This window comes from Apostichopus japonicus, chromosome 19 (assembly GCF_037975245.1).
Source record: "Apostichopus japonicus isolate 1M-3 chromosome 19, ASM3797524v1, whole genome shotgun sequence".
NCBI classification, from domain to species: Eukaryota; Metazoa; Echinodermata; class Holothuroidea; order Aspidochirotida; family Stichopodidae; genus Apostichopus; species Apostichopus japonicus.
Genome location: NC_092579.1, coordinates 17,746,573 through 17,765,524, shown reverse-complemented (window position 1 = coordinate 17,765,524; position 18,952 = coordinate 17,746,573). Strand labels below are relative to the sequence as shown.

The following is an 18,952-nucleotide window of genomic DNA, read 5'->3' as shown; positions in this document are numbered from 1 at the left end:
TCACCTGCTGTATCATGTTGGGAACATTCATTAATATCTGTGCGAAGATTACATGTAAAGAAACGTATTTTAAATACTATATATGGGATATTTGAACTAGTTTGCACTTCGATCAGCTTTAAAATCTACATCTTACAAAGAACTTCTTGAGGGGGGGGGGGGGGAGAATGACGAGGAGAGGGAGCTGGAGTGGGTGGGGCAAGGGTTTGTTGATGATCGGTCTGTCTGAACTACTATACGAAACCAAACAACTGAAGATTTATTATCACAGGAAATCCGAAATGTTAACGACTTTGAAGTTTACCATAATACGCACACACAACAACAACTGAAAACAAATATATATATATATATATTTATATATATTCATTTATATATATATATATATAGAGGGAGTTGATAGTTTATAGAGGAAGTTTGTATATTTTATAGAGGGGAGGGAGGTTATAGTTTATAGAGAGGTTATTGTAAACAGGTATGTGGACAGCGAGGCAGATGGGGCCTGCTCCAGCTCTCCCCCTGTGGTAAACCAAACAAGTACCCATTTCCATAAGTAAAAAATGCCATATTTGTTAATGTAAACGGACTGTCTTCTGTTATTAAAATACTAAAGTAGACGTAGTAAACAACAAATTACCAACGTTCATTAATTTATGTGGAGTGACTGCAAGGAGGAGTAAATATTCCGGGAAGTTCTGAGCTAATTTTGTGGTGTACCTCTGCAATCAGTTACAAGCCAATTTCCCTTGATACGCCCCACCCCCTCCTCCCCAATCCTCACCCGGCGGACATAATCCTCTTCCGGCGATCATGACAGTGAAAAACAGTATGCGAAATGTAAATATTTTGTAGTAGGTTCCACAGCAGATATCTCACCATTAGTCTTATCATTCCCCACGAACAGACAGATACACAGGCATATGATGTAAATGAGTTAGCTGACCCTCTGTGTTCCGTCCCTCCCACCAGTGGCGGAGCGTCCATACAGTCAGGGGGCGGATGCCCCCCCCCCCCCCTGACGGACTCATATGGACTGCTGGCGCCCTTTTCAGCTCTTTACCACTTTTTACTTATTCGCGATTATTGACTTTTTTATTGCGCTCTCATCTACTTATGGACATTTGTCACATTTTGTTGGTGGAATTTGGCGATGACACCCTATTTATTCTTCGTTTATCTGCAAATTCGCCAGGCCCGGAAATGGTCATTTCCGGCGATCTAGGGAGTATCTTTACTCAAAAATTTTCTGTACGCTACGCGCCAACCAGTGGTGGCGCTCCGCTTAGATAGTGTCGAAAGCGTCCCTACAGACCATTCTCGCCCCTCCTGACCAATACCCCTAGCTCCGCCACTGCCTCCCACCCCCTCCCCCTCCAAGAAAATAATAAAGGAAAAAGTTAATCTTACCTTCGCAAGTTATTCTTTCATAATTTGGGTCATCTGACCAAATTATATTTCTGTTATAACCGTCCTCACAACTACAGACGAATGATCCTTCAGTATTAATGCAGATAGCATGAGTAATAGCAGAACAGTCATTAGTCAAGTTCGAACATTCATCAACATCTGTATGGAAACATTCAAATATGAAGACAAATAAAGATATTCATCGTTATCTACATGTTTATGGACGTAATTTAGGAGAGTTGTTATATAAATATCTGCCTGTATATTGGCTGTTGCAACGTTTATGGACTTTGTACTACTTTGGATAAATTTTCAACATAAGAAATGTCATATTTGTTAATGCAAACGGACCTGTTTATTACAATACTAAAGTAGACGTAGTAAACTACAAGTGACCAACGTTCAGTAATTTGTATGAAGGGAATGCAAGGAGGAGTACATTTTCCCGAAAGTTCTGGTGCTAAATTTGTGGTGTACCTCTGCAATCAGTCACAAGCCAATTTCCCTTGAAATACGCCCCACCCCCTCCTCCCCAATCCTCACCCGGCGGACATAATCCTCTTCCGGCGTTCATGACAGTCAAAACAGTATGCGAAATGTAAATATTTTGTATAGGTTCCATAGCAGACATATCACTATTAGTCTTATCATTCACACGGACAGACAGATACGCAGACATAGGATGTAAATGAGTTAGCTGACCCTCTGTGTTTCCGTCCTTCCCCCACCCCCCCCCCCTTTAAGAAAATAATAAAGGAAAAAGTTAATCTTACCTTCGCAAGTAATGATTTCATAATTTGGGTCATCTGACCAAATTATATTTCTGTTATAACCGTCCTCACAACTACAGACGAATGATCCTTCAGTATTAATGCAGATAGCATGAGCAATAGCAGAACAGTCATTGGTCAAGTTCGAACATTCATCGATATCTGTATGGAAACATTCAAATATGAAGACAAATAAAGATATTCATCGTTATCTACATATCTATAAACGTAATTTAAGAGAGTTGTTATAAATATCTGCCTGTATATTGGCTGTTGCAACGTTTATGGACTTTGTACTACTTTGGATAAATTTTCAACATAAGAAATGTCATATTTGTTAATGCAAACGGACCTGTTTATTACAATACTAAAGTAGACGTAGTAAACTACAAGTGACCAACGTTCAGTAATTTATATGAAGGGAATGCAAGGAGGAGTACATTTTCCCGGAAGTTCTGAGCTAATTTTGTGGTGTACCTCTGCAATCAGTCACAAGCCAATTTCCCTTGAAATACGCCCCACCCCTCCTCCCAAATCCTCACCCGGCGGACATAATCCTCTTCCGGCGTTCATGACAGTCAAAACAGTATGCGAAATGTAAATATTTTGTATAGGTTCCATAGCAGACATATCACTATTAGTCTTATCATTCACACGGACAGACAGATACGCAGACATAGGATGTAAATGAGTTAGCTGACCCTCTGTGTTTCCGTCCCCCCCCCCACCCCCACCCCCCTCTAAGAAAATAATCAAGGAAAAAGTTAATCTTACCTTCGCAAGTTATTCTTTCATAATTTGGGTCATCTGGCGAAATAATTATATTTCTGTTATAACCGTCCTCACAACCACAGACGAATGACCCTTCAGTATTAATGCAGATAGCATGAGTAATAGCAGAACAGTCATTATAAGTCTTCGAACATTCGTCAATATCTGTATGGAAACATTCAAATATGAAGACAAATAAATAGATTCATATTCATGTTTATAGACGTAATTTAAGAGAGTTGTTAAAAATTATCTGCCTGTATGTTGGCTGTTGCAACGTTAATGGACTTTGTATTACTTTGTATAAATTTTTCAACATAATGTTATACTTTATATATATATATAAAATACAAATAATGACGTCAATATTGTAGCTTCCTTTATCCTTTCAACTGAACAATGTTAGTTTCATAAATCTAATTTAATCTATAACACAACCTCTAAATTCTTATCACTGAATAAAATATAAGGATCATATATGGTTTCATTTCGTTTCTGAAAATGTCGTCTCCCCAGCCTTTTGATATTTATTAGTTTCATTAACAAAAACTTGTAAACCCACGTCAGCCTAAATTATCGAAAACTTATTATGAATATTCATTTACATTGAGCAATGAAGCTGGGTCATTTAAACTGCATTCTTTGTGGAATTTTGCCAATATTCCAATTTGTCTAAAAATCAACTTACAAACTGTTTACCTCTTTCTTAAAGGAACATCCAGCGGTTAAATAAACAAGGACAATTAAATATGCTGTGTGACTATGTGAAGTATTAGTGAACACACCTTTGCAGTACAAATGGGAAATAATTCCCGTTGGGGTGACCGTGTAAGATGATGTGTAAAGTTTGTAACCTTTCGGGCATCGACAGAAGTAAGATCCCTCCGTATTAACACATTTTGTATCGGGTGATGACTCGCATTTGTTTGACAGAGAGCATTCGTCGATGTCTGTTTGTGGATACAAATTAATTTTAACTAGTCATGATATCTTGAAGACTTTAATTTAACTCGTTTGTGACTACTACCGAGGTAAGTGAGGCAATGTAATTACGTTTTATTTGTGATTGGTATTTATCGTACACGGGCGGCATTCAGATTCCTCAGGCAGGGGATGGGGGTGTCACGATGTCCTACGAGACTTGATATCGTTTGCAAGAAATTTAATGCTTCCAGTTAAAGGAAACACTGCAAATTGATAAATCATCAAGTTAAACACTAAACAATAACAAACCTCTGAAGCGTCTTGACAACATATATCACGTGGGCGGGGCATGTTAATAATATGATGAATATACATGACCTGAACATTTATAACCGGTGCCGTTGTAGCCTTCGCTACAGTTACAGTAATAGGATCCAACAGTGTTGACACAAACGGCGTTCGTATCACATTGATGGTGGCCTTCCTCACATTCATCGACATCTATTATAAGACAGAAAGCAGACAGAATACTTTGAAATGTTATTTCATGGACGCCTAGGTCTTCTGAACTATTCATAGACATAGATGAGTGTTGAAGTCGTTATTGTGTTACTAGAGGACAATGTATCAATGCAGCATAGGAAAAGTCGCCCAGGGAAGAACCTGGGCACGACAACCAAACTACCAAACGACTGATCCGCTCTCACCCCCAGTCCCCTTGCATCGGGACTGTGACTGTGTGATCATCGTCAGGTGTGCATCTCCATTCCCCTCGAAAGGGAACAGATACTACACATGATCTTAGCCAAAAAGCCGAGAAGCGATGTAGCATACCGTAGTTGTTAATATGTTTCTTGAAGATAGATATTGGACTCACCTGTGTGCGAATAACGTTAAGTGCCTTATCCATGAAAAACCAACTTTGGCTAACACTATAGATGAGTTCCTTCTCGGGGGATATTGTCCCCGTGTTTAATAGACACTGGTGACATTCCAAACGCTTATAAAGAACCAAACTGGACTTTTAATTTACTAGATCTACACAGGAGATGCTGCCTCAGATATAAATGCAGCGATACAGCGCCATTTCAATTGACCCAGTGCGATGATTGGACAGCCTTGTAGTGACGTCATGAAGCATATGAATAAAAGGCAAGGATATTGAGCAACTATTAACCAATCAAGAAAAAGTGACTTGTAACCGTCAAGAGACTAGGTTAGATAAGAAGGTGTACTCTTAGGCAGGGCATTGAGTAGGAGGCGGAAGGGTGCAGGGGGTATATACGTACCTGAGCATGTAGAACCGTTACCAACGAAACCTTGTTTGCAAGCGCATTCGTAAGATCCGACTGAATTCTTACAAGTTGCGTGTCCATGACACTGGATGGAGAGACATTCGTTGATGTCTGAAATGATATAGAACAGGTTAATATACCCATTCATCTTAACAGTTTTCATATCTCATTTGAAGTAACATTGACAACGTTTTAATTGCTATTTGGTATAATTGGCAGGTTTACTAGGAACCCCTCCCAGCCTCCCCCAGCCCTCTACCGATCCCACCTACTCCGCCCCTTTCCGATGGACAGATAGTCCACTACAATGTGTTTTACTCTATGCGCCCTATAGCTGTGTTTTTCGTTGTGTAGTTAAGTCATTATCACTTTGACAAAGTAAAAATTCCTAACTCCTCAAAACCCTCTAACTCTCTAAATTAGATATCATTAAAACCAGTCTACTTTTCCGATATAGCGATATACTGAAAACTTTGTGTCACACGAATTTAAGATGTTATTTACAATATTTTTTTCTATTGAGAAACCTTGTGTGTTGCCAGTGAAATTTTGCTGAAGTCCAAAGTAACAGATAATAATATTTGATGTTTTATGCTCGAATTTGGTACCGTCAGACTAAGGAAAGTCTACACAAAAGTCAGCTGTTTTTTAACAAAAAAATGCTAAAAATAACTATCGACGCAATCGATAACATCCCCGATGTCCTTTCTTTGCACATATAGGCCTAGTTTCATAAGATCCTACAGCAGGGTTTCCCTAATTTTATCCCCCCCCCCACGAACCCCCTGTAGATGTCAGTGTTGTCCACTAACCCCCAACTTTTCGAGACACGATCTGAGTCATTATACTATATAATAATAAAATATAATAAATACCATATATTAAAGTGCTGTTATCATGAAATAAAACATGCTCAAGAGCACTGTACAAAAGAACCATAAAAGTGCTTCGTAAAAGATCAAGTTTCACATGCATGGTACGGTACTACTATGGCAACATATGCGTATGGAACGCGAAAAGAGTTTATCGATAGGTACGACTTTTGTACATTACTAAATTATAAGACATATCAGATGTTGGCTCAACAAAAAGTACTCTAGTTTTGACTTTCAGAAACGCCTCACGAACCCCCTGGGATGGACTCACGCACCCCTTGGGGGTTCATGCACCCCAGCTACGGAACCCCTATCTTACAATGTTCACACAGGAAGCAACACTGTGACAATTAGGAGTCTGGTACTCACATTTCATTCAAATCTGTGACGTAAAAGAGTAAATTTCAAATGGTTGCGTATACATGAGCAATTCAATTTCGGATAAACTTTCAAAAAAAGTATCAACATTGACACAAAGTTGTCGTTATAAGTTGCACAATGGAATTAATTCACAATTATCTATAGTAATTTTCTAGTTAGTTACAGACCTGCACAGTTGTAGCCATCTCCGACAAAGCCTGGTACACATAAACATGAATACTCTCCGTGGTCTTGTAAAATACATTCAGCGTTCTGACCACAGTATTGACATTTTGAATCTGAAGGAAAAATTCCATGAAAGAAGGAAAGATAGCCAGCATCGTTAAACAGTAACAAGAAATATTTTGGAATTAAAGACTTTTGTAGAGTTCTTCCTATAGTAAACTCGAGGTATTTTACATACAACACATGTAACTTAATGCATGTATAGCAGGGGTGGGAAACCTTCTGCCCGCGGGCCGCATGCGGCCCGTCAGTGATTTTTTTGCGGCCCGATGTCCCAAGAAAAAGAAAAAAATTATATATTTTACATCATCGCAAAAAACGAGCTATAGCTGCTTACAATTTATCTGAACTAATGATGCTGTCAGGTAGGCCTATTATCCTCATTAATTATCAACTGTACTGTATATTGACAATATATGTTTTTGTGAATACAGATTAAGTACACACACCAATTGCTTGAAAGTCCTCGGAATCAAAGGTTTCAAATCAGAAGCAGGTCATTGGTTAGGTGAGGCCCAGTCAATTTTTCACTCCTTATATCTGGCCCATTCATTCAAAAAGGTTGTCCACCCATATAGGGCAGTTGGTATCATGTCGGGGCATACAACTTGATGATGCATAAAATAACAGAGTGAATGTCATTATTTAAGGTTTTCCCTTAACTCTTTGAGAAGAACACTAACAGTCCGACAGCCACCCATATCGATGTGTTATAATTATACGTTACCGTCAACGGGTTCATCCATCTTATCACGGAAACCTCCGGGTAGAATCACCGAGCATCCCCCAACACTGTTGTTCACAAGGACGCATTCAAACCCGCCCTGATCTGCAGGTTGGGTTACCAGGTAACAAATCGAAGCTGTATAAAGTTAGAAAAAAACATATATTATTATAATAACAAGAACATAACTGCTTAGAAAGGCCATATATCAAACCACTAAAGGTATCATACTGTGATGTTTACTTTACAAAGCTAACCATGTGAAGGTAAATGACAAAGGTAAGTTATAAATCAACTATAATTAAAGAGATCTTTAATTCATTATCATTTCGTAATCCGTTGATAGCCAATTTAACTTGAATGAAGTCCGTAACGACCTCCTCCATGCACCTTCTCCCATATATTCCAGAATGTAGGAAATTAGCCATTCGTAAAAATAAATGCACCCGCTAACAATTTTCCCTCAACGATGCGCATAATCGTATTGGTGTTATCTTTATTTTGAAAATTATTTTATACTTTTGTATACATATAAATCACATAGTAAGGTAAACACTACTTATGCATACATATGCATATGCATACATATTTATTACCTTTTCTGATATTACTTATCGGAACTTTCTGTAAATTTGTTTTTATGGTGTTTTAAAATGGTGAGCTACTTAGAGTTATAGTTTAGCTGCGGCAATGGTTTGCTGTAGTCATGATCTCCTTGACATGAGTTTTAAGCAATGACATTAACCCGAAGCGAATAAAGGTTATGACATGTTGGGGGGGGGGGAGGTGGGAGCGGTGGGTATGTGAGGTGATTATGGCTGGGTTTGATTCTCCATAAATATATACATTGTACGACAAAATTTCATTTTTTTTCTGGTGTGATTTTGTGAAACAAAAGTCACATATTTTGTCTTTGAGTTAAGATTGCGGCTTTTTGATCTAGGAACCATTAAATATCAATTTTACCCATAAACGTTTTCTGTATGACATAGTAAAGACAACAGAATACAATGAAGTTAGTTACATACGTAACGGACCAGTATAGATGCATGCATTTCGGTATATAATTATATAACTCAAACTTCGATTATTCCCATTTCTTCCCCCTGACAACCCCCCCCCCACCTCCCCCTCGCCCAACACACACGCACCTCGCACGACATACACGTACCACGGCTGCAACAATATTCGAGAAAAAATACAAATTAAAGTTACCTTCACTTCCAGCAAAACTTAGGAAAACCAAGGTAAAAAGTTCCAGCAGAAGAATCATTCTCGATTTTGTTCCGTCTTCCGATAAGAAATCTATACTGATACCATATATGAAGTCTCTCGAATGACAAACGTTCCAAAAATTGAGAGATTAAAACCAGTCCATTCAAAATCTTTTTTGTATTAAGGCTGTTGCAACTTATATTGAGAAACGTTTCATAAAAGAATATTTTAAACAGATATCCTTATTTAGAAGGATTGAAATCTTTATACCAGTAATCAATAATAAGTTGCATAGACTTTCTTTTTTATTATTATTATTGATAACTTTCTGCTATTGCGAAGGAAATGCAATCCACAATACCTTTTTATATCTTCTTTTCGTTTCATTCAAAGTAGAAATGAAATAATAATAATAAATAAAAAAAGCGTTCATATTGTTCTTTGTTTAAATTGCGTTCGTGGTCATTAGAAATTTGGATCAATATCTTCAAGATTGATTTTTATATTTTTATTACACAAATACACACACACAAGAAAAAACAATTTATGGGGAGAAATCTTTCAAAAACACACTGAATATTTTAATTAAGAAAAACAAAGAACCATATTGGAGAGGCGAATGCGTGTGTATCTCAAGCGATAACTTTACACTGAGCACAACGTTACAAAATTCACAGCCTAATTCGTTAGGCGGATACAAATTTATGGATTGAATCATTCCACTGCGTTTCGTTTGTTATAAGTTCTTGCTATTTGACGATAGAAAGAAAGGAAAAAAGCAAGAACAATAATGATTGTTAGTTTTTCAGAAAACCCGAATTTCTTTTTTCATACGCTTTAAGCGGAATATGTATGGGGAATGGTCTATCCTCTCTCCCGCTGTAGCAAAAATTGTATTGATTGAAATATTTTTTTGAACCGGTGTATTTGTTTACTACGGAATAGAATTTGTTGATCAATACATATACCTTTCATGTTAGCAAGAAAGTTTCTTTTTTCATCGAAGAAAGGAATATTGATATATGGTGGATGATATTTCATTATCAATTACTTGCGTTGAAATAATATATATGAAAGGACATGTCATGGAAAATTGAGAGCTTTTATAGATGAAAAGTATAGTCAATATTAAGTCACTACTGTCTTATGATTTTAAGATCAATTCTTAATTTTACATTGAATTGATAATATATCTATGGTGCATGGTAAACGTTATAATCAAGTACCACCAAAGTTTTGATATCGTCCAATGAATCTTTGTACAATTGGTACCAGTATATATGTGGAGTGTTAGCTCAGTGGTTAACGCCGGTGCCTTTCAATCATAAGGTCCCGAGTTCGAGTCACTCCAAGATTAATGTATGTCGTCCAGTTACAGAGTTGTTGGCAATTGACAATTCATAATCATGGACGTTAAATATGACTCTTAGAGACTGACTTAGGTCAGCTTGCGGCTTTGATAAGCCAATGAGGCTTCTCCGCGAGTTCCTGCTTGCTGGAGGATCTACAAAATAAATACATACATATGCTCATGTATTGCCTCTCTTCATTCGCTTTTACTTTCTTTTTTTTTGTCTGTCTTTGGACTATTGGGCAAACATAATTTGTCGATCGATCGAATTTCAGTTCATGTATATACTCTATATATGCGAATTTAATAAACTAGCTACATGTTGTGTCAGTGGTACATTTATGTTATTCTAATCAAATATTAACATATCACAGGACATCCCATATTCTAAATGTGTCTCAGTCACATATACGATATCTATTTTCTTTTAACGGTATTGGGGCGATTGGGGTCGGCTAACATAACAGATTATGCTTTCCAGATCTTTCCCAATTTACTGCGCCACATTGAGGAGGGCTGAGGGACATTGAGGCGTTTTATGAGGGCGGTAAACACTTCACGAAACACAGGATGGTTAAAACCGGATTGGTGATGCTGTTCGCAGCGGCGATAGTTCGTGTGTATTCCTCAATTGCACATTCCTGTAATATCGAACACACGGTGTGCGGTGTAAAACAAACCACGAGAGCGATGAATATGATAAACATATTCTTAGTGACTTGAATATGTACGGGCGAGATGAACGACTGCGCATGCGTCTTCTTGCCATTTGCTTGTTTCAATGTCAAAGCTAAAATATAAAAAACGAAAAGATATCAGAAATAATTTAATGATTGAAGCGAAACATTTCAAACAGCTTCCACGGGTGCTTACAATCTGAATACATATTATGAGACCCAGTAAGACTTTGAGATTTAGGACGAGATATAAGTTTTAATTTATCGAATGTCCTCCTGGATAGATTTCCAATAATTACAACATTACAGTCATATATTGATTTATCTTCCTATTGTACCATAGGTTTGGAGAGTATGTCGGTCCGTAAGGTTTGTCAGGCAGTTGGTAGCAGGCGCGTCACGAGGAATTTGCCAAGGTTGGGGCGAAGCCTGTAGGCAAACTATCGTGTAGCGCCACCGTGAGTTGGCGCGAAGCGTACAAGAAAATTTTGGCCGAAAATGCCTCCCAGATCGCTGGAAATGACACTTCCCCGGAGCCTTGTAAGTTGCATCTAAGCATTTTCTATTTTAAATTAATAGCAATATCATAAAAAAAATATGCTCAAGGGGGGAGCCCCATTCGCTTCCCTTGGCTATATGGGTACACATCCCAATACTGATATAATCCAAGATCCGGCCTGGATATTGGCTGCAATTGTCAAGGTCTGGACATTGCGCAAAATGATTGGCTAGGCTATTTATGTGTGTTCAACCAAAGTTCTGTGGTAGCCTTTATGTTACTTATATAATGAATATGCGAGTTCAACTGAAGTTACTTAATGTAATCACCACCAGCAGCCATGGTTCCACTGGGATCTCACACATTTTACTTGCTCCTTGGTAACAGTGTTGACACTGAAACCAATGATATCATTTATTTATCAAATATTTTTCATTATTTGCAAACCCATTTCTATTATAGAAAATAAACATTATAATACATAAATAATAATACAAACATTTACTCGAAAAGTAAATATTATCTATATAAATCTGCTAAAACTATAGTTTTTGACTAGTCGCTGCTAAGAACCTTGTTGATATACCATGTTTTTTTTTATTTATTATTTTGTTCACAGACTGATTAAATACAGTATTTATATTTCATAAACTTAAACTATCCGTGTACAGCTGTGCTGTTTATTATTAACCATTATATTGTTGGCTTTAATCGACTTTGTATTGAAACGCAAGTCTGTTGTTTATTACCCATGCATAGTGTGCGTTTTAAGTCGATAACCTTTTTTTTCTGCGTTCTTGTCTTTCAGGGAAAGGCTTTGTTTTCATTAATTATTTTTTTTTTTTGCTACAGCACAGAAAGAAGCTTCGTATACGGGTCTACGCGTTTAGAAAAGTACTTTGACCTACTGAGTATATTCCATATATAACAGCTCCGGTTCCTGTTCATTCTCTTTCAGTATGATTTGCCAGTATAGTTTTAAAGGTTTGCAAACCTTTAAGCAGTTCCCAAGTTTAGCATGGTGGTATCATTCTATATGGTTAAAGTCAGATTGTGACAGAAATGACGGTATAGCATTACTAGGGCTTTGAATTCTTTATGTTTCCTTTTCTGGTTAGCCTGTACGCTCCTAATTTGTTTCGATTGAGCCCGTATTTGCAACAACATATAACTAATATATAATTTTCATAGAAATTGAAGTAGGATGAATGACGTCATGCGACATATACCGAAGCCACTCTCCAACTGGTGGTGTGTTGCTGGTACGGCAAGAAAGTACCGGCGCGTATATATAATGCAAACACGGCGTCTTTGATATTACTTAAGTGATAAAGTTGACATAAATTACTAGAAATGGTGATATCGTGCGCGCATTTGGGTGACAAAATCGTCAACATTGTGGGAGTGGACTGCAGTTTCACAGGTAAATCTTAGGAAGCGATAGTATTAGCAATTACATGGAATCTAATTACTTTATAGTGTCTGCTGCAGTATATTGTTATTCACTGGACCCTGGATATAGTTAGCCTAGGCCCCCAGACCGTCTATATAGATATATTTATTTATATATATTTATGATTATGATTATTATTTTTATATTATTATTATCATTATTATTATTATTCATTGGATTGAATGCAGGTCTTCTAGCTGTCAAGAACGTTCTGTAAGGGCTCTCAATTTTTAGCGTTTTTCACCACTTCCTCCAGATTGAGCAAGTGTTTTTCAGCACCAACCGTAAATATCACTTATATTCCAACTTTTCTGCATCAACTTGTAGCCGTTATGGTCAGAGGTAGGCCCAGGGAAGCAAAATTAGGTAGTTACAAATAGGCCTACAGTTAGTGACATGGCTAGTAAAGAGCCTACCACGCTAAGGCAATGTAGCAAACAACGTGGTTCTAGCTCTGAATCCGATACTCCACCGTGACCTAGCTAGAAGGAGGCATTTGAAACATTTAAGGTATCATTACGTAACGATTTTGACAAAAGCATTGGAATGTTGGAGAAATACCTGGACAGGGCTATCAAAGCCTTATCTGAACGAGTGGAGGACTTAGAGAAAAGAGACGAGGAATATTCGGATCGCTTTTCTGACTTTTCTAAAGCCTTGAGAAGGCCAATGCTACCATTAATAAAATGCCGAGTGCATAAATAAACTTGAGCGGCATTCTAAACGGAACAATGTCAGAGTCGTTGAATCAATCGAAGAATTGATAACGAGAATTGTTCAACTATTATAAAAGAAAAGGTTCTTTCCCAGTTTCCGAATGGCCAAGTGATACAATGCCATCTAGATGGACGGGGTGTAGGAGATAAACCGCTGTTCATTTTAGCGAGATGTCTGTCCTTTTCAGGATAAGATTACTATTATGAAGTAGTGGAGAACTTCACCTGAAGGATGAAGATTTTGTTCTTGTAGATGACGTAACGAAGTTGGATTTGATAAAAAAAAAGCCCATACCAGCAAAATTGAAGGAACTTTACTCGAATGGAGTTAAACTACGATTCGTGGCGGGGAAGTGGTGAGATGCTCGTGGGAAACCGTACCCTTTTGAATTAAAACAACGTCATGGAATTAACCAGTGAACTTTACAGATGTTTTGAAACTCATCCAAATTAATTTCTGGACCATTTCTCTATGTAAATTTCCCGACGAGTTACAATGTTTTCTAAAGTGTTCCCTTTACTCTTAATGGAATTTTCGATTGTTAGATCAAGGTTAGTCCTCATTTCCTTTTCTATCGAGTGCAAACAAAGCACTCTTTATGGGGTAGTTTTGTTGTTTTTGTTGCTGTTTTGGTCTTTGAGAGTCTGTCTGTCTGTTATGTTGTAGTGTGTTTTCTGGGGTTTTTTCAGTCTTTATCATCTCGGTTTGTACCTTTAATGCTCGTGGATCAAATGACTCTAAGAATAGACGTAAGGTGTTTACTTGGCTACATAACCATAATTTTTCTATTTCTTTAATTCAAGAAACGCATTGCATTGACGCTTCTACAAGCTCTTGGAATAATGAATAGGGTGGAAAGGCATATTTTTCTTGTGGTTCTGTAAGGAGTGCTGGGTGCGCTATTCTCTGTAATCCTTACCTTAACCTCACAATTGTTAAACAGTTGTTAGATTGCAATGGCCGTTACATTAGTATAGGCCTAGATATTGTTATTAATGATATTTTTATACTAATGCTAACTTTTATGCCCCAGTAGGAATGATTTCCCTTTTAATAGCAATATATGAAGGTGCCTGGCGTCCAACTTTAGTTGCATAAACATGGGGTGGTGATTTTAACTTAGTTCTGGACCTTGATCTCGACAAGGTGGGGGGGGGGGGCACCAAAAGAACAAATATTAGAGCGAGAGATGTACTCTCTAACTGAATACAAGGTTTTAATTTAGTTGATGTATTTAGGGAGAGGAACCCAAAGAGGTATCTTTTCACGTGGTTTTCAAATATTATTGATGGACTAAGTTATATGTTAGACTTTTTTCTAGTGTCGGCCAACTTGTTACCTTTTTGTAATGAATGTTATACTTTATCAACCATTCAGTCCGATCATTATGCGGTAATTTTTAAGATTCGTGCTTCTACTTCTTTTAAGAGAGGTGGGGGATTTTGGAAATTAAACACTTCCCTAATGAAAGATGCAGACTTTGTAGATGGAAAGTTGGTATCTGATGCTTTGGTAGAATAAGTCTTGCAGAAATACAAGAAGCAGCAATTTTATAATCTACAAGTTAAAAGGGAGATTGGTCTCCAATTACTAATTTTCTTCATATCTTTACCATTTATTAGCAACTCATGCTGTTGTGCTTGGAGCGATCTTACTTAGCCTATGATAACCCGGTGTCGAATTACGGTGATCAGATTATTTAGAACAATAGCTTTATCAAGATTAATAATGAAGTAGTTTGTTACAAGAAGTGTTTTAATTCAAATGTGCTATATGTCCGGGTTTTGTATGACATGTCAGGCAGGCCTCTGTCGTATACTGCTTTTATTGCTAAATTTAATTTCCCAAGCTATGCTTTTGCAAAGCTGGGGGAGGAGGAGGGGGGGGGGTTGGAGGTGTTGCCGGAAAACGCATCAAGTACATATTTCAAGAATAGACCTATTTCTAACACGTTCTTACAAATACACTCTAATATAGACCAAAACTCAGACACAGTATTTCCCTAGCCCATAGTCAAGGTTTCCTCCAAGAGCATAGACTATCGTATAGTTTGCAACCATATACTGTCATTTGCACAAGTTCATGCATTTTGCAAAAAGGTTTTAATCTAATCATTATGATTAAATATGAAAAATGCGCGAATAAAATAAGAAGCTGTATTGTAATTTAGTTATTAGCCACCCGTCTATATCATCTTCTTTGGACGTAAAATTTAATTTTGTTCTATTTCGTTTCACGTTGTTAACTATTTTTTAACTTGACAATGCCCCTTTATTTATTTTATTTCTGCAGCAGAGCATTTAATTGAAGTCCGATTATTTCATAATTGGGCCATTTTGTGTAGTTAAAGGCACTTTCTCTCAGCTAGGAAATTGCTAATCTTGTCTCAACGTATTCCCCAATTTAAAAATTTAAAAAAAGCTGCCCTCTTCTCACAGCGGCAACATGTTCATTTCTTTAATGTGGCATTATAATCCTTAGCTATATACAGCATACGGATCTGGGTACTCTTACCGCAAAGTATCAGGTTTCCGAGATTCTAACCCGCCTCTCACAGTGTTGCGTAAGTAACGGTGTACCAGCGAAACCTATGAAATTGGCCCGCCCTCTAAAAATTTCCTAGCTGAGAGAATGCCTTTAAGTAATAACGAGTTAAACTTCATTCACTTCATAAATTTTAACGGTTTGCCATCATTTGAATCATTGCAGGAACCGTTGTCATTGAGGTAACATCTTACAATGCATTGCTACAAATTCATCGCGGTGTTAGCTTATCTCTGCTTTGACTCAGTCTTTGGGAGGACACAGACACCTTGGTTATTTGAAGATGATGTAACCCCAACGATAGTTGGGTTCTTTCCAATCTCACACGAGGCTATCGTTGGTGAAATTAAACAAAGAACCGCACAAGACGATGTGTGCGGGAATGGTAAGTATATCTGCTTCCATTGTCCTTTTCTTGAGATATCGTGGGAGAGGCATATATGCATGCATATTCATGTCGGCTATCACAAAGGTTTGGCGTGAGTTTTCTCCCAAAAATGGAGAATCTCCCGAACTGTGAGACTCCCGTACACGTTGGAGAAACTAGGCAGTTTTTTCTTTGTATCTAACGCTATATCATAAAATATTATTATATATAGGAAATCAGAATAAACATATTCAATAAGTATGTGATGATCTGATTAGGAATTTTCTTCAAACCACAACCATAGATCATTCAAATATGACATCGGGACAGAAAATGTCGATATAGATTTATTTCACTGAATGTTCGATCATCCAGTCGAAAAATCATATTTGTTAAAATGTTCACTTTGTATACAAATAAAAACAAAAGAAAGTAGTTTTTGTCCGAGTTAACAAGAGAGAATATAGCTTAGTCGAATCAGAGTAGCAATTGTAAGAATCGTTTTTTTTTTTGGTACTTCATTCATGGAACGCAGGTTGCCATGGGCAGGTATATATATATTTAATTTGTTAACAGTGCAAATTATACTAATGTCATCCATGCATCCTGGTGAATTATATTACATGTATTTTTTTTCAAAATATATTTATTTGAAGTATGTACGAGTTGAACTAAACTGAAGAATTGAAACAAGCTAAGCAGATGTGATATCCTAGATATACGACTATACAAAAACGATATTATTGTGTCCCTCTCAGAATATTGGGTTCAGTTTTGTACCTTGTATATATATGACTCAGAACATTATTTCACTATAACGTTCATTGATTAATTTGTTACCGCATCAGCGTTACAACCCCTTGTACAGTATATTAAGAAAGTTACTCCTAAAACAGTGGTTTGTTTAATTAAAATTTTGGAGAACGGTTACAGGTGGGGTTTGATAGTCGAATTTACTGTTTCAGTATATAGATAATAGCTCTTAATGGATAGCTGTGTTTGTATTTTGTCCATTTTACAGAAAATAATTATTCTATATAACACGCCCCACCGAGTGTTGCTTGCAGGAAACTTTGAAATTTCTCAGACTACGGCATCCCTCTATACAATTTTTCTTCTTTTTTTTGGCATCAAAACGAAAATTAAGTTACTAGCTGTTATTAGTCAATAAATTACACTCTACTATGAGTTATTTCTTCGCGGAGATGCTTTTTATCTGAAATAATTAACCAAATGCAAATGAAAAGTGGCAAATGTAAATTTTACCTCGTTTTTTGTTCTTCTTTTCATTTTTACAGTATTAGCAAATTTCAAACTTGACTAATAATAATAATAATAATAATAATAATAATCATATGTCATCTTTACTAGGAGAGAATTCTCAAAGACCCATCCCTTCATATGGAGTTGACTTAACCCCGCCCCCCCCCCCCACCCCCGGCCTTACGAAATCCTTGATTCGTTCCTGCTACATTATTAGATATTACACTTTTCTTGATTTTTTTCTTTTCTTTTGTAGCTTTTCAGGAAAAATTGTTGAAATGGGAGAAGGGAAACACGGAAACTTCTTTAATGATTTTGATCCGTACCAACACCGGTAAAGATGATACAAAGTCCTATTCTGTGTATTTTACGATCCATAGAGATGACTTTGATCTGGGGCTTGTATTCTTCACCACTGACAAGGACGTGAACGAAAGCAGCGTACACTATGTGGTGGATGACATCACTGTTACTAAGGCAACAGTGACGGTAACTAAAGGTGAAGATCGACTCACGATAATGTTTGATTGGTTAAAGGGTAAAAAGGCTCGTCCTTATACTTCAGATGATTTCTTTCATTCATGGTATCCGTACGATTTCAGTGGATCGTGGGAAAGGTACTGTGCGATTCAGTCAGGGAACGGTGCGTCTTGTCCAGGCTTAGAGTCATATCTTTGCGAGAAAGAAAAGGCTCATGGGGACGTCTGTTTCGCAGGAAAATTTGAAGGACTGTCCACAGATATTAGTGTCAAGGTGACTGAAATGACTGGGATATTCCGCGAAAGATCCCTCGTTACAGTAGATCCACCCTTCAAGAGTAGGGAGGGGTACTTCTTTGAAGGTATTCGCCACCTCGGATTTGCTTTTTCCTGTCTTTACGATATCTAAAGTTTATACAGTAAAACAAGTAAACTACATATGAATAAACAAGTTACTGGTACGTTGCTCGGGTGAACCATTTTAAAATATTTCCGGGGAGCTCTTTTTTGGGGGGGGGGGGTAGGGTGGTGGGGGCTGGTAGAGGAATGATGAGTCATTTTGCCAATTTTTGAGCCTTTTCTTAATGTAACAAACTTTGAACTGCAAATTTGACAATTTTTTGTCTGCAAACCCACCCCCTCCACTTCTCCAAAGTAGATCGTAAATCAAAGAAAATGAAGGAGATATTTGTCTTTTCCTTTTGACATTTGAGTGGAGGCCTGTATAGGATATGAGACATGAACGTCAACTTGTAATATTTTTAAATGTTTACTCAAACTATGTCACCGTATGATCCAGAGGGCCTTGGATGAAAAGAAGAACTGGTGGTGGTTGCGATGTTTAAAAAAGTATTTACAATATAAAAGGGAACAAATGATATTCGTGTTCGCGTTATGTCAGTCTCTGTAGGTCGTATGACGTCACACATTGTGCGGTGCTTTTGGGTCTGCGTTCATTAACCTTGTTAAGCAAAATCGACGTTGCAATGGAGTAGCGCTTTTGGTTACAGTACAG

At 37.3% G+C, this 18,952-nt stretch overlaps 2 protein-coding genes, 1 long non-coding RNA gene and 1 pseudogene across 4 annotated transcripts; 1 reads left to right on the top strand and 3 right to left on the bottom strand.

Annotated features, from left to right (window-relative positions):
- Position 1: 1 nt before the first annotated feature.
- Positions 2–2,277, bottom strand: LOC139959871 (uncharacterized). Its single transcript, XR_011790248.1, has 3 exons — positions 2,181–2,277; positions 1,408–1,566; positions 2–37 (listed from the first exon to the last, which is right to left on the bottom strand). It is a non-coding gene; the product is annotated as an uncharacterized lncRNA (long non-coding RNA).
- A 112-nt stretch (positions 2,278–2,389) lies between these two features.
- Positions 2,390–8,730, bottom strand: LOC139959804 (uncharacterized). Its single transcript, XM_071957664.1, has 8 exons — positions 8,588–8,730; positions 7,376–7,510; positions 6,591–6,701; positions 5,162–5,278; positions 4,251–4,373; positions 3,734–3,898; positions 2,952–3,113; positions 2,390–2,397 (listed from the first exon to the last, which is right to left on the bottom strand). The coding sequence occupies exons 1-8, from the start codon at positions 8,643–8,645 to the stop codon at positions 2,390–2,392; spliced, it is 879 nt and encodes a 292-aa protein (XP_071813765.1). The 5' UTR covers positions 8,646–8,730.
- On the bottom strand, positions 4,621–4,697 carry LOC139960738 (U2 spliceosomal RNA; annotated as a pseudogene).
- A 3,655-nt stretch (positions 8,731–12,385) lies between the features above and the next one.
- LOC139959405 (uncharacterized) lies at positions 12,386–18,817 on the top strand. 2 transcript variants are annotated; one of them, XM_071956977.1, is made up of 3 exons: positions 12,386–12,537; positions 15,994–16,213; positions 17,715–18,817. In XM_071956977.1, exons 2-3 carry the CDS (start codon positions 16,024–16,026, stop codon positions 18,344–18,346), a joined length of 822 nt encoding a protein of 273 aa, XP_071813078.1. In that variant the 5' UTR covers positions 12,386–12,537; positions 15,994–16,023; the 3' UTR covers positions 18,347–18,817. The 2 variants fall into 2 exon arrangements, with proteins under 2 accessions (XP_071813078.1, XP_071813076.1); XM_071956975.1 differs by lacking the exon at positions 12,386–12,537 and adding an exon at positions 12,801–13,835.
- Positions 18,818–18,952: the final 135 nt, after the last annotated feature.

Coding starts and splice junctions, on each gene's coding strand:
- LOC139959804 (XM_071957664.1), bottom strand. CDS start 8,645: ATGATTCTTCTGCTGGAACTTTTTACCTTGGTTTTCCTAAGTTTTGCT. Junction 5,279..6,590: donor AGATGGCTACAACTGTGCAG/GTCTGTAACTAA, acceptor ATATCATTTCAG/ACATCAACGAATGTCTCTCC. Junction 3,114..3,733: donor TTCCCATTTGTACTGCAAAG/GTGTGTTCACTA, acceptor GTTTCCATACAG/ATATTGACGAATGTTCGAAG.
- LOC139959405 (XM_071956977.1), top strand. CDS start 16,024: ATGCATTGCTACAAATTCATCGCGGTGTTAGCTTATCTCTGCTTTGAC. Junction 16,214..17,714: donor AGACGATGTGTGCGGGAATG/GTAAGTATATCT, acceptor TTTCTTTTGTAG/CTTTTCAGGAAAAATTGTTG.